This window comes from Diadema antillarum, unplaced genomic scaffold (genome assembly GCF_040938485.1).
Source record: "Diadema antillarum isolate AM-2024a unplaced genomic scaffold, OU_Dant_1.0 seq00000513_RagTag, whole genome shotgun sequence".
Taxonomy (NCBI): domain Eukaryota; kingdom Metazoa; phylum Echinodermata; class Echinoidea; order Diadematoida; family Diadematidae; genus Diadema; species Diadema antillarum.
In genome coordinates this window covers 218,601-232,956 of record NW_027271467.1, presented here as the reverse complement: position 1 = coordinate 232,956, position 14,356 = coordinate 218,601, and the positions used below count along the sequence as shown (strand labels likewise).

At 39.2% G+C, this 14,356-nt stretch overlaps 1 protein-coding gene across 1 annotated transcript; it reads right to left on the bottom strand.

Annotated features, from left to right (window-relative positions):
* Positions 1-1,821: 1,821 nt before the first annotated feature.
* Positions 1,822-13,325, bottom strand: LOC139734206 (T-cell activation inhibitor, mitochondrial-like). Its single transcript, XM_071645010.1, has 9 exons — positions 13,036-13,325; positions 12,532-12,667; positions 10,639-10,777; positions 9,405-9,654; positions 8,686-8,906; positions 8,148-8,239; positions 6,561-6,826; positions 4,136-4,267; positions 1,822-2,053 (listed from the first exon to the last, which is right to left on the bottom strand). The coding sequence occupies exons 1-9, from the start codon at positions 13,089-13,091 to the stop codon at positions 1,822-1,824; spliced, it is 1,524 nt and encodes a 507-aa protein (XP_071501111.1). The 5' UTR covers positions 13,092-13,325.
* Between the last annotated feature and the right edge of the window lie 1,031 nt (positions 13,326-14,356).

Here is a 14,356-nt window from a genome sequence, read left to right as displayed (position 1 = left end):
GGTTCCATGACATTTGCTCCTGTAACAATTGCTCCCGAGAGATATCTGCACACTAAACCAAACATAAATTGTACCCACAAACATAAAACTTAACCCTAATCCTAATCATCACATCAAACTTAATCTGAAACCTTTTCACAACTCTAACCCTAACCTTAAGTCCTTGGAGAAAATGAGACCAGAGCAATTGTTGCAGGAGCAAATGTCGCATCACCGTTTACATTAACGAGCTATAGATCTGTGACGCAAACTCTAAGACAACGCAGCCGTCCAGGTTGAACAGTGGAAACAGCTGCCTTGGGCGCATGTGCAGAACACCATTCTTAGCTTTATAGCATCTTTAACATTCGCATCACAGATCTAAGGCTTGCTATTAAGTATGCACAGACAGCTCTTGAGTCATTGTGGTCATTTACAATTTATTCCACACTCCCAAAATGCTAACTCTTTAATGAGACTTGTTGCTGGACATGAAGCTGCGAAAGGTAGGGTCTTGAATGAAATCCTCTGAAATTTACGCAAAAGGTTACTGGATTGCTTCATAACAAGACTGAACACACACACAAAAAAATATTGATTTGCCAACTAGGCATGGCTTGTATTCTAATCTGTAGACAAGCCAGGACTGAAGTACAAGCAGTAGTGAAACCAGCGCCTCGAGGCACAATGTTACATCGTACAGGACACTAAATTTAGCAGACTTCCTGAGAGTATAACCAAGTTAACTGGTATCACATCTGAATATGGCTAGCAAGGGTTCTAAACAAAAAAGCCATAGGACCTATATCCCACCAGAACAAAATATTGCCTGGCTACTAACAACGGGAACAAAAAGTTCTAGTCTATCTTAACATTGCAATTTAAAGACTTAGTGTGACGTGTTCATTAAAAAAGTGATTGACCTTCATGAGTAAGTCTCAGCCAGGTGTTAAAAAGTTTATCGTCGCTGGGATGACAAGACCTTGTATCTGCAATTTTAATGAAAATGACCTTTTTGGATTAATGGTCAGATAATCAGTTAAGTGATGTCCTGTCCAAATCCTAGCTGTCTTACCCCCAAAATGAAGCCACCATGGCATGTCAAAGGAATGTCTATCCCATTGGATACAGTGCTTTGGCTGCCATGTTTTTTTGCTCTCCTGAACATTTGACATTTTGTAGATACAAGGTCTTGTCGCCCCAGCAACGTTATGTTTAACAAAAATTGTCATCCTGTTTACTCTATCATATTCATGGACATAAACTCTTGTTCCTCTCATACAATGATTAACACAGATTCTGTCATCATGTTTCCAATCATATTCATGGACATAGGCCTCTGGTAAACACATCAATGTCATCGCACACTGATGGTCAACAACAAAAATAATGTTTGCACATAACACATATTCTGTCATCATGTTTTCCAATCATATTCATGGACATAGGCCTCTGGTAAACACATCAATGTCATTGCACACTAATGGTCAACAACAAATGTTTGCACATAAAGGCTGTTTGTCAATGATCCACATGTTTGGAATAGATATGCATTGTGTGTGTGTATGTGTGTCTTTATGTCTGTCTGTCTGAGAAGGATGTGCATCTAAAAAAAAAAAAAAAAAAAATTTCCCTTCACAGTTAATGCATAGTACAATCAGGAAGGCAACTGCAACTTTTTCTTTGCACAATGTATGTTTCAAATCCTTCAGCTTCGATGGGGCATCATCACATGATCACATTTAACCAAATCACTGCCTCACACAAGGTTCCATCAGTCAGTGGGTAATGCCCAGGGCAAGAAAATCAGACAAGCAAGAAGAAGAAGAACAACAACAACAACTATTTCCAGTTCCACGGGATACAAATTTCCCCTCCACGCATGAGGGCATAGCGGTGTGTGACTTGCAGGTGGAGGCCATGCGTGGTCACACCCAACTTGAATGGATTCTGCCGCAGCTGCCGGCAGCAAGTTATCATCTGCAGCGGGGTGACGGTGAGGTCTCGTGTCAAGGTAGCCAGGTCCATCTCCTCAAGGCAACCAGCAATGAGGCAGGCCTCCTCCTTGGTGTTACTGTGGGAGATTACATAAGACTTTTTGTTTTGTTTGTTTTCTGGCACCGGCGAATGTTTTTAAAGGTATGGTATAGTATCGGTGAAGATGAGAAATGAGCTTTCAACTTTTTTGCGAGATATCAAGAAACCACTTATGAAATGTTACAGAGCATGCCATTCTAGGAGGAATTCAAAGTTTATTCGATGAAAATCAGTTTTGAAATGGCTGAAATATCTCCAAAATAAAGTAAAACAAAGTGATCCTTATAAAAGTCCATGGTCCCACCTTTTATTTGTATCTTTTGTTTTGGATATCTCAGCCATTTCAAGACCAATTTTCATCAAATAAATGTTGAATTTCTCTTGGAGATACATGCTCTTTAATATTTCAAAAGTGGTTTCTCATTATCTTTCTTAAAAAGTTAGAAATCTGAAGCCCAGTCTCAACCAAAACTATACAATCTCTTTAAACTTTTGGGATGTCATGACAGAATAATATTGTACTTCATTCAACTCTGGTATTGACAAACAGTGGAATCAACACAACTGCTCTGAAAACAAACAAACAAACAAACAGAAACTGTGTGCTGTGAAGGTTGATATCACTGAATAATTTTGGATGTGAGGGACAGGGAAAACTGCCTTGTAAAACTAATGTTATGTTCATCAGTGTCAATCACAACATGTTTATAAAGAATTACCCATTGTTACTAGAACAAAGGAAAAACTCAGAAAACAAAATCTTCATACAATTACTGCAAAGTAACAATGTCACAGAGTTAAAAGTGTTATAATGGATACAATTTGTGGGCAATAGGCCCTTATCTGCATGCCAGTTGGCGTAAATCATTCTGAAATCATACAAGAAGAAGAATCAATAGTCTTGCGCTAAAAGGCTCAAAACTTTGTGCTCAGAGTTGCATTTCTTGCTTGCTAGACCAACAACACATCATACTGCCATACATGTGTGAAATATTTTGGGCTTACAACTAGGGGTGCGTTTATCAACTCTTTTCTCGGCAGAAAGAGGTTTTCCAAACAGCTTTCAAGGAATTTTTACGAGTTGATAAACGCAAAGCTGTTTTGAAAGCCCTTTCAGAAAGCCTTTTCGAAAGGGTGTGTTTATCAACTCTCCTTTTCTCGGCAGAAACAGGTTTTCCAAACAGCTTTCAAGGAATTTTTACGAGTTGATAAACGCAAAGCTGTTTTGAAAGCCCTTTCGGAAAGCCTTTTCGAAAGCTGCAAATTTGTGGCTTTCCAAACAGGTTTCCTAAACAGGTTTTCAGAAACCTGTTTGTAAAAGCCTTTTGAAGTTGATAAATGCAAAGCTGTTTTGAAATGGCTTTGTAGTATTGTACTGCAGTTACGAACAATGGACGCCTTATATGACCTCTTCTCCTCGGGTCGAATTGCGCAATGCAGCTGTGCAGTGACAGGCCAGTTATCGTGTTCACGAAGAGAGTTGATAAATGCAACTATTTTGGAAGCCGTTTCTAAAGGGCTTTGGAAAGGGCTTTTGAAAGCCGTTTAAACAGGGGAAAGTTGATAAATGCAGCCAAAGTCTCATGTCGCCACTCAGAAATATTTGAAGTATGTGCTAAACTGGAGCTGCCTCACAGATAGGAAGACAATTGATTCATGTGGCATTGCATCATGACTCCTCACTCTCAAAGGAAGATATGTCTTTATGATGGTAATCGCCGTCCCTTCTTAGAAAACAAGAGGCACATTAAGAGTACAGGACTTTGGAAAGGGCTTTGGAAAGGGCTATGGAAAGGGCTTTCAAAAGGGCTATCGAAAGGGCTTTCAAAAGCCGTTTAAACAGGGGAAAGTTGATAAACGCAGCCTAGGACTAGAGCAAACTCATTGGCCCAAATGCACACACATAGTTTATATCTAGTCCATAGATTACACAAATTTAGACGATATGCGTGCAAATGTGAATGTTGCGTCTACTTTGTGCTCGTTTTAGTTCATGGACAATATTTAAACCATGGATTTCACTTCAACTGCCATTATGAATTAGTCATGAGAAACACAGGCATTTCTGTGTTTTTCTTATGATGTGGTGAAACTCGATTTATCTCATGACTGTCAGTACCTTTTGTGCTGAGCACGGAGCTCCCTCGCTTGGTGAGAGTTGGACCGGAGAAAACTGGTAATGCTCTGGACAGAGCTATTGCACATGACATGGAGGTTACCCTTGTAGTCCATATATTGTTGACCTGAAGTCCTGCAAAATGTTCATTTAAAAGACAGGCAATCAGCAGAAATACCATCAAATGCACAATTCTGTGACTAACAGCTGTAAAATAAGCCAAAGCCATGATGGTGTCACCTCAAAACTCTCTCATTGGTTTGTACACTAAAATATCGTAAAAATTATGCTTTGGGTGAGTAGTTTAACAACTACAATGCATTCATAATTACAGATCATTTCTTCGTTGGAGCCCATGGCCTTTTTCATGGCGTGAAACTTTCGCAAATTGCCACTGGCACTCTATATTTATTGCGCAGACAAAACACTTTCGCATGCATTCAAATTGCAAATCTTGGCTCCTGGCAAAGTCCCCCAAAGTTTCATGCACGCGGAAATTTCTGGTTTTACAATACAGTGCACTCCCATTATAAACTAGATATATCGCTACGGCTACTGATATGCCTCCGCCATAATGCATGGTTCTCCTAATAGGTCTATAGTACAATGTCTTGACAATGTGTGATGACAGTTTCACACAATTGGCAAAATATTAAAATGACAGGTTTGACACAAATGTGCTGAATGTTCACTTTCCTAGAACTAGGTTCAATTGGATGAATGATTAAAATGTCAGAGTGCAGGTATTTGGGGAACTGATGATTTTTACTTGACTTTTGACCCTTTTATAAGTTTATGCATTGAGTAATTTTCAAGGTATTGAGAAAAAGTATAATTTCAGTATCAAATGGGAAAATAGCATTATCTAAACCTGGCCTTTGACCTTTGACCTCACAGTTCCAAAGAAAATCACTGTTAGGTTGAACATGCATAAATATGTAAATTTCATGATGATACCTTGAGTTACTTTCGAGATATGGAGGAAAAAGTGCAATTTAGCACTTTCACTTGACCTTTTACCTTTTGACCTTTGACCTTTTGGCAAGAAACTTCCCCAAAAATATATATTGGGTAATACATGCCATACATCAAGTTTAAAAAAAAAAAAACTTCAGGCATATATTGCATTTTAAGGAAAGTAGTGATATTTTGAGGAGTTGACCTTGACCTTTGACCCCCTGACCTTCGACCCATGACCCCCAACTTCCCTAGATAATCACTGCCCATCGGTACAAGCATATATACTAAGTTCCATGAAGATACCTTGAACCATTTGCGAGATATGGAGAAAAACATGAAATTTCAATTTTTTTTCACAAAAATAACCTGTGACCTTTGACCTTTGACCCTGTGACCCTATAATCCACACAAAGTATCATCCCCCCAGGATATACCCTCATACCAAGTTTAATGTAAAACCACCACACGGTTCTTGAGATATCGACAAAAACAAAACGGGACGGACGGACGGACGGACGACCCGAAAACATAATGCCTCCGGCCACTTCGTTGCGGAGGCATAAAAACAAGGTTTAAAAAAGATTACGGTTACAACAAAGTAAAAATTCAGGCCCCAACATTATTCACCCTTTGTTTTTTATTAGTTATTTGTTCGGTTATAACGCAAGTTCGATATAATGAAAGAAAACTGCTGGTCCTGAGGACTTCATTATAGCAGGAGTCCACTGTACCTAATTCATTAAAATCATCTCAGATTTGTAGTGGCAGTGCTAATCACAATACATTGGTTCTGTATATCTTTGTCAGTTCAGTCTACACAGATGTTTTGATGTTATCTGCCATATCTGTTTGATTATTACTCTACTAAAGTCAACCGAGATATGAAATGGAATTGCACTTTGAACCCACTATTGTCTTTGTCACTGGATTCCCATCAGTCAAACATCTGATATGAAGGAAACTTTGTCATTCAGACATTACTGGATGGATACACACATCATGGCCCCTGCCAACAAATATTTCATACATCCCTGGCCGCACCTTACACTTCTTAAAGATGTGGTAGCGTGGGAATACCATGGGGTTGGAAGGCTGGCCAGGCTCAGATATATTCGAGAATCCCTGTAACAAACTTTGTCCAGCTCTACCATTGATCTCCATGTGAGTGCACACACAACTGATGAACCTCGACGGGAGTGTCGACCATTACCGATGAGCATAGGTATCAATGCTCATATTCCCTGATGGGCACTATTCGTGCATTTTGAATGTGCCCAGGTGGAAAGTGAATGAAGATTGATCATATTGGACCACCAATGTTTCCTAGCGCTACTGGGTATTTAACCCATTAAAGGACAAGCTGATCTTGGTACAATGCACCTTTCCCATAGACACCTGCCCGAGTATACTTGGGGACTCGTCCTCAATGGGTTAATACCATGAACAAACTTTGGAGACAGGAGTTTACCCTTCAACAATGACATGAACACCCTCCAGGCTTCCCTGAGGCATGATCGCTTCCTTGCATCCACCCTCCCCCGTTGCCTCGGCAGTACTGGATTCATTTTCGATCGTCTCTACCATCCTCGCGAGAGTGCTGTGATGGGAGCGGGCCGTCGTCGTCACAATGTCCGCGGCACCGATGCTGCATCCGCCGAGGAGGGATGACAGGTGGCGCTCCATGGGCGGGATAAGTAGCAGAACCGCCCTCTCCCTGGGGAGGCTGGCCACAAGCTGGAATGGAATTGTCACAAGGGATACTGGTGAGTGATCTCTAGCAAGATGTCAAACAGCTTTGGTACAAGTAGCAGCCCTCTATTTGCAAGGCATTTAGAGAGGGCCAGAGGTCTGAAATGGAATGTGTTTCAAACAGTCATTCAAGTGAGCGACTATAACTGATGTTGCCAAATCACTTACTGTCCTGAATAAAGTAAATCTATTCATCTCAATCACTATTACTCTATCTTAAAAATTAAGTCTGAAAGACAAAAAAGAAAAAAAGAATACACATAAAGCCGCCACAAAAAGTTCCCACTCTGCAAACAGTAAGTAAATTAGTTGGACTTTCTAAACATTGTTTCTATATGTACCAATTCAGTTCCTCTTGTCTGTATGTGTATTCATTTCCTGATCTTTCTGCATCCATACTTAGGGAATGCACTCTAAAATCTTTGCCAACTCATGACAATTCTCCCTATCGCATATAGCTCTATGAACCAGAACATGTGTGGCACCCTCTTTTTTTTTTACCATTAATTCTTGGGATATAAACTTCCAATTATGAACAAGCGATGTGTAAAATGTACGCTTTTATCCACATTGAACGAAGAAGTACTACCTAGTATTCATAGATCGTATCAAAATCTGTCTTACAATCTCTCAAATAATAGTTATTTTCGATTCTGTAACTTTACATTTGATAAATGGAATTCTTCTGCGAAGCGGCCCAGCATCAAACGACAAAATTATGGAAAATATCCATGGATGAAGGACGTGACATGGGTGAAGTTCCCAACAGACAAAGTTTAATCGCGACACAGACATTCTCCAAAATTGGTCATCAGGTCGATTCATATTTACTTGTGCATGACGAGTTCTGTGCGTTTTGAATGTACGATCAAAGATCCTACACTACAAACGATCTTTGGTATGATTTTCCAGAACCGTAAAACCGGAAGTATACATCCCAAAAGCGATCGATCAGATACTGGTATCACGAGGTAATATCACTTGATATCGGCTATATGCGATAGGGAGAATTTATAACAACACCACCATACATGAATTACTGCTATGTGGCAGTATTTCACATTGCGGGGAGTACTCATTGGCATAGCACTGTTCTCTTGGCTACTCCTTATCTTGACTGGCACATCTCGATAAAGGAAACAAAAAGCTGTTATTGCACCTCCTTGGACAAATTCAGGTTTAAATGGATATCTAGATGTGCCAGTAATGAGTCGGATACCAGGAAATGTCCAAATGCCATCAAAGCTTGGTGCACGAACAAGACATTGCAAAATCTCTACCATCATGTACATTTAGCAAAACCTACCGACAGCCACTGATGGGGCACTTCTTGGCTTCCTAAGGAAATTGTACCTGATGGCATCAGCCTTGTAACATCCCCCAGTACAATTGTGCAACCTGTTACGTAGGAAAAAAAATAGGCAGAAAATATGAAAACTATACCAAAAATTCCATTGCTAACACAGAACCAAATATCAAAGAGGGTGCTTGTTTAGCATGCATTACAGCAATTCACAGTGGATTCCACTTCAGGATTCATTGAAGGTCTTATATTCAAAATTTTAATAAGACTTGTAGGATATTTAGGAGCACAATTTCATGTCCAAACATATTTTATTGAGTCTGACAGTGACATTTACATTGGGGCAAAGATCAGCTTCATAAGAAGAATGTGAAAAGAAAATGAAAATCAAACATTCACCTTAAAAAAAGGAAAAAGAAAAACACAGCTGGCACTGTAGGATGCAAAAAAAAAAAAAAAAAAAAGGCTTAGTAGGTGTTTGCAGCTCAAAATATAATTTCTGCCCAACACAAATCGCCCCCCACTCCTTATCTACATGTACCTCTAAGATTCTGCATGATGGTCGCATGCTGCTGGCACAGGTCAAGGACAGTTCTGAGGCAGGCTCGAAAGTTGACAACATCCCACATGCTGTCCCACCTCACGTCCACCAGGTCCAATCGTCTGATCACGTCTCGGCGCAGGGACTCGATGTCGTCTCTGATTGGCTGGCTGCTAGCAAGCTTCCTCCTGGCCTCTTTGATGTTGGTCTTCAACCAGTAGCTGCCACAAGAAGCAGGGTAAAATGTGAATTTGGAAGTTGGGTCACAGGAGAGCTCACAGGAGAACATCCGTGCTAATGGCATATTAACATGACAGTGATAAGATACAGCACAGTGATATGGCATAGTGATAAGCTAAGCAAATTCTGTGCAGAGGAAAAGAAAAGTATTACATTGTGTAGACCTTCATTGTTATGCATAGATCCGCAAAGTCCTCTCATGAAAAAATACTGGTATACTACAGTAGATTGAAAACACACAACACCAACAATTATGTCTGTGGACACAACATCCCACTTCACTGACCAAACTCTGCATGCAACATGTACATGAGTGAGCTGCTCATCTTTTGTATATGTCTAAAACTGAAGAAATTACACTAAAAGAAAAAAAAAAGAAGATAAATCTGTAAAAGTAAATGAATAAACAGGGTTACAAATCTGAGGAATAATTTGATAAAGATCCAGTCGCAAGATTAACAATAATTTCGAAATGATACCTTAGAGTAATTTCAGGTTTGCGCGGTCTTTGATGAACTTTGGTGTTTGGATTTTTCTTCCCAGTATACTCATAGTAGGAATGGTGCCACTCCACTGGTCGTGGGAACACTCCTCCTGCGGCGTCATTCTCCTGCTTGTACCGGTCAACGAGGGCAGTAGACAGCATGCTGCTCTCAAGAACACCTCTGACTGTGGCGTAGACGTCCGATGAAGTCAGGTTAATGTTGATACTCTTCAGAGCAGTGCTCCCTAATTGAGTCCATTAAAAGTGTAATGATTGTTAGAAATGAAAATATATGTACCTTCACTGAGTTTGGCAATATGCAGGTAACAACTATGCATGCAAAGTCTGGCTACTCGTTCTCCATTAATCAGGTGTTGGACATTACGAGAGAGAAATAAAATGTCGTTTTACCAATAAGTGAGGAGCACATTGCAAGATTAAAATCTTGACCAGTGTCATTAACTCTTGCTTTTCCTTAAAAAGAAGAAGAAAATATAAACACACACTTTACAGAGACTGAAATGCATGTATTACCTCTAAGAAGGAAAAAAGAGGTCTAATGTTGATTCTGATATTGTTTATATCTTAAATTCATTAATGACCTTCAAATAATGTATGTGTTTGAGGCAATATGAATCAAAACATTACTTACGTTACTATAATATGGTAAATTCCATATGGGATAAATTCTATTCTCTATGCTGTATTTTCATTTTCAGAGCTGTCTCTATTTTTCTCTGTTCATATGCAATGCTAACATGGTTCTTTGTTTTCTACTCTATCTCTCTCTCTGTGAACAGAGTATCATTGTCATTCTCATCATTGTGACAATCATTGCTCCTATTACATGAATTTCATTCAGGCCATGCTGAGCTAGAAAAGACCCAACATTTGATGTAGTCACAGTCCTGGCAATGCAATTACAATTTTCATGAAACAAGAACTCCTGTATCAAATATATTTTAGAGATCTACCACTGTTTCCACTATATATTGTACATTATTTCAATTTATTTTTTTATCATTATTATTATCATTATTAATATTATTATTATTTTTACAAAGCACTACATTAAAGCTCTCAGGGATTTTAAGACACTGCTATTTTGTGAACATATTTGTCTGTAGGAGAGATGTTCTTAAACTTCAGTGGAACATTCAACAACTGTGATGGAACTTTTCTAGTCAAGTTTCACCATGCTTGTTTAGGCACACAAACTAATCATGTACCTTTGTAATGAAGCATGTCCTCTGCACCTTTCCTGCCATTTCTGAGATAAAATGTGAGTTCAGTGGCCGCAACTCTCTTATCTGTCTGGAGGTCGTCTATGTATGCAAAGAGCTGTTGGAGAGAACGTTCATTTGTTTCCTGCAGGGATAGAGACAAGAAGAGCCATAAAAACAAGCTGGTTCCTGACACTGTATCATTTTCTACAGCATAACTACATCCCTATAAACAATCACACGAGCTATAATGAAATCACAGATAGAGGAGGTATTCAGAATCCTAATGACAACACTGCAAAGTGGATACACTTTGGATTAGACTTGCAATGAGAGCTTGCACAGTGCTAATTCCAGTTACCAGGAATATCACTTGGCCATAAATCTGGCATGAGCCCTGGTATACAAACCAGAGCAGCAAGACTTTGCAAAATGACTTTTACATGATACCAAACGATTAGAAATATAACTGGCATAAGTTAAGGTTGATTTTCAATCACATTATCAATGACACTTTCACAGGATATTTCTATCTCTAAATCATATTTCAGCATCTAGAAAAGTTGTTTTAGAGCATAGTTACTGTTTTTTTTTTCTTCACTTTTTCAAATGTGGGGATGGCTTGCATAATATCCATGACTATGAAAACTAAGCTGCTCTTCTCTGTTTAATAGGAAACTAGATATATCGCTACGGCGACTGATATGCCTCCGCCATAATGCATGGTTCTCCTAATAGGTCTATAGTACAATGTCTTGACAATGTGTGATGACAGTTTCACACAATTGGCAAAATATTAAAATGACAGGTTTGCCACAAATGTGCTGAATGTTCACTTTCCTAGAACTAGGTTCAATTGGATGAATGATTAAAATGTCAGAGTGCAGGTATTTGGGGAACTGATGATTTTTACTTGACTTTTGACCCTTTTATAAGTTTATGCATTGAGTAATTTTCAAGGTATTGAGAAAAAGTATAATTTCAGTATCAAATGGGAAAATAGCATTATCTAAACCTGGCCTTTGACCTTTGACCTCACAGTTCCAAAGAGAATCACTGTTAGGTTGAACATGCATAAATATGTAAGTTTCATGATGATACCTTGAGTTACTTTTGAGATATGGAGGGAAAAGTGCAATTCAACACTTTCACTTGACCTTTGACCTTTGACTTTTTGGCAAGAAACTTCCCACAGAATATATATCGGGTAATACATGCATACATCAAGTTTAAAAAAAAACCTTCAGGCATTGCATAAATATAAGGAAAGTAGTGATATTTTGAGGAGTTGACCTTGACCTTTGACCCCTGACCTTTGAACCATGACCCCCAACTTCCCTAGATAATCACTGCCCATTGGAACAAACATATATACTAAGTTCCATGAAGATACCTCGAACCATTTGCGAGATATGGAGAAAAACATGAATTTTCAACCTTTTTTTTCACAAAATAACCAGTGACCTTTGATCTTTGACCCCGTGACCCTAAAATCCAAATAAAGTATTATCCCCCCAGGATATACTCTCATACCAAGTTTGATGTAAAACCACCACACGGTTCTTGAGATATCGACAAAAACAAAACGGGACGGACGGACGGACGGACGACCCGAAAACATAATGCCTCCGGCCACTTCGTTGGCGGAGGCATAAAAAAAAAGAGAGATTTTTTAACGAAACACATAATTTGATAGTTCTCTACGGTGTCAATTATTGTGTCCAGCCCAAATCTGCCTTGTGCATTCCTAAAACAAAGCCTTACTGGAAGGGTATGTTGTCTAGTTTCAATAAAAAAACTGTGGAATGTATCAATTGAAACTGTAGGAAGGAAATTTCTGTGTAAAAAAAATTGACAGTAACATGGTGGACTCATTGAGTTCCTTTTTGTGCTACTTGCCCTCTCTCGTGGGTGCTGCCCAAAGAAATCCGGGTGGACGGCAAAGAGAAAAGGACGGAGAGCTTCGGTGGTTTGTGCTGATGTCAAGCATCGTAGGAGGACACTCCCATTGGGAGAGTGCATCATCCTGGAGATTCTATGTCAATAAAAACACACAGAATGTGTATTACAGTGAAGACTGAGGTTTTGTGCTTTTCCACAGGAAACAGTGGTCATTGGATTATTCATTTACTGGTGCTCGTGGTTTTTGTTTTATTGTCATTAGTCAAATCAGATATAGAAAATCAAGCAGCCAAAAACAAACAAACAAACAAACAAATGTAAAAACAAATTGGTCTTAAACCAGTGGCAGGGTAAGTTTTTAAGAAAGTTCATGGCAATGAATAACTTCGACCAAATGACTTGGTCAATATTTATGATAAATGATAAATAATTGCAAGCAAAGCTATGCATACTCTGCATTGTTTCTCTTTAAATACACTTTGAGTTTCCAATTGGTCTTACCTCTTGAATCTGTAAATATGATGCATACTGGTATAGTTTGTCCTCCAGATGGTCATTGGAAATAACACCTGAATCAGCTTCTCTGCATCCTCCAGGAATATGAAGGAAAGTGAGCCAGGTCACTGAAATAATCGTAAAAATAAAATATATGTATCATATATTACCTGGCACATGTAGAGCCTAGAATTTAAGTACAAATTAAATCTAGTGTGTAGAGCACCAGATTCTCTAGATTACTACAACTAGACCCTCTAGAAAAGTCCAGTTGGGCCCTGGTCCTGTTGCATTATAAAAAAAGTAATCAAACTTACATCAATCGCTATCCTCTAGATTACTACAACTAGATCCTCTAGAAAAGTCCAGTTGGGCCCTGGCCCTGTTGCATTATAAAAAGTAATCAAACTTACATCAGAAAATCACATTCCGTCAGGTAACTTTATTACTAATCAAGCAATCAGAATTGAGTTTCTAGAGACTTAGATTCTAAATCTAGACTAGAATATAGGTTCTATGTTTGACTTTCTGACTGACACTAATGCAACAGGGCTCTAGTGCCGGGCCTAGCTAGCACTGCCAAGCTGCAGAGATGTCTAGACAGTAAATCATACAGTCTAGGTTGTCTAACCGCAACAGCGACCCCAACACGCTTCGATACACGTACGTGTCGTTCAGCACCCCACAACGGGGTTAGACAGCATAGTAAATTTGCTAGAAGACTCATGGTGAATAATCCCAGGCCCAGGGCGCTCATTCACACCCCCGACACATGTTTATGAACGCTTCGCGTTCAGGCTTGTCACAGTTTTAATAGGAGAATAATAAATTTAGAAATTTTTGGAAGAAAAATTTTTTTACAATTTATTACACTACAACGTTACACGGAAATCAATAACATAACAATAACGCACTTGAAGGCCGACGATGATAACCCTACATGGGTAATTTACTCAGTCTCAGGACATAGACTGCTCCATTAGTCCATAAGCAAGTTTTACATACAGAGTTCTAAAGTAAGACTAGCCGCAGCTTCTTCTTCTTCTTGGTTGTTCTTTCTCCGGTATTTGGAGATCAGCGGTTATCCGTGTCAAGCTGTGATGTAAGGTTTAAGCGTACAAGGTGAATTTTAAGAATGTATCGGATGCATGCAGTGGGTCGTAATATCAGCAGAGAGAGAGGTAGGTAATGAGAGAAAGGGGAACAGAATGCTAGTGGTAAAGATGAAGATGTCATTTGCTGTGAAATCCTGGATGACCTGGTCTGGAGGGTTGAGTGCACTGATGTGCTGGATCATAGCAGCTCCATGGGTTTGAAGGGTTGGACA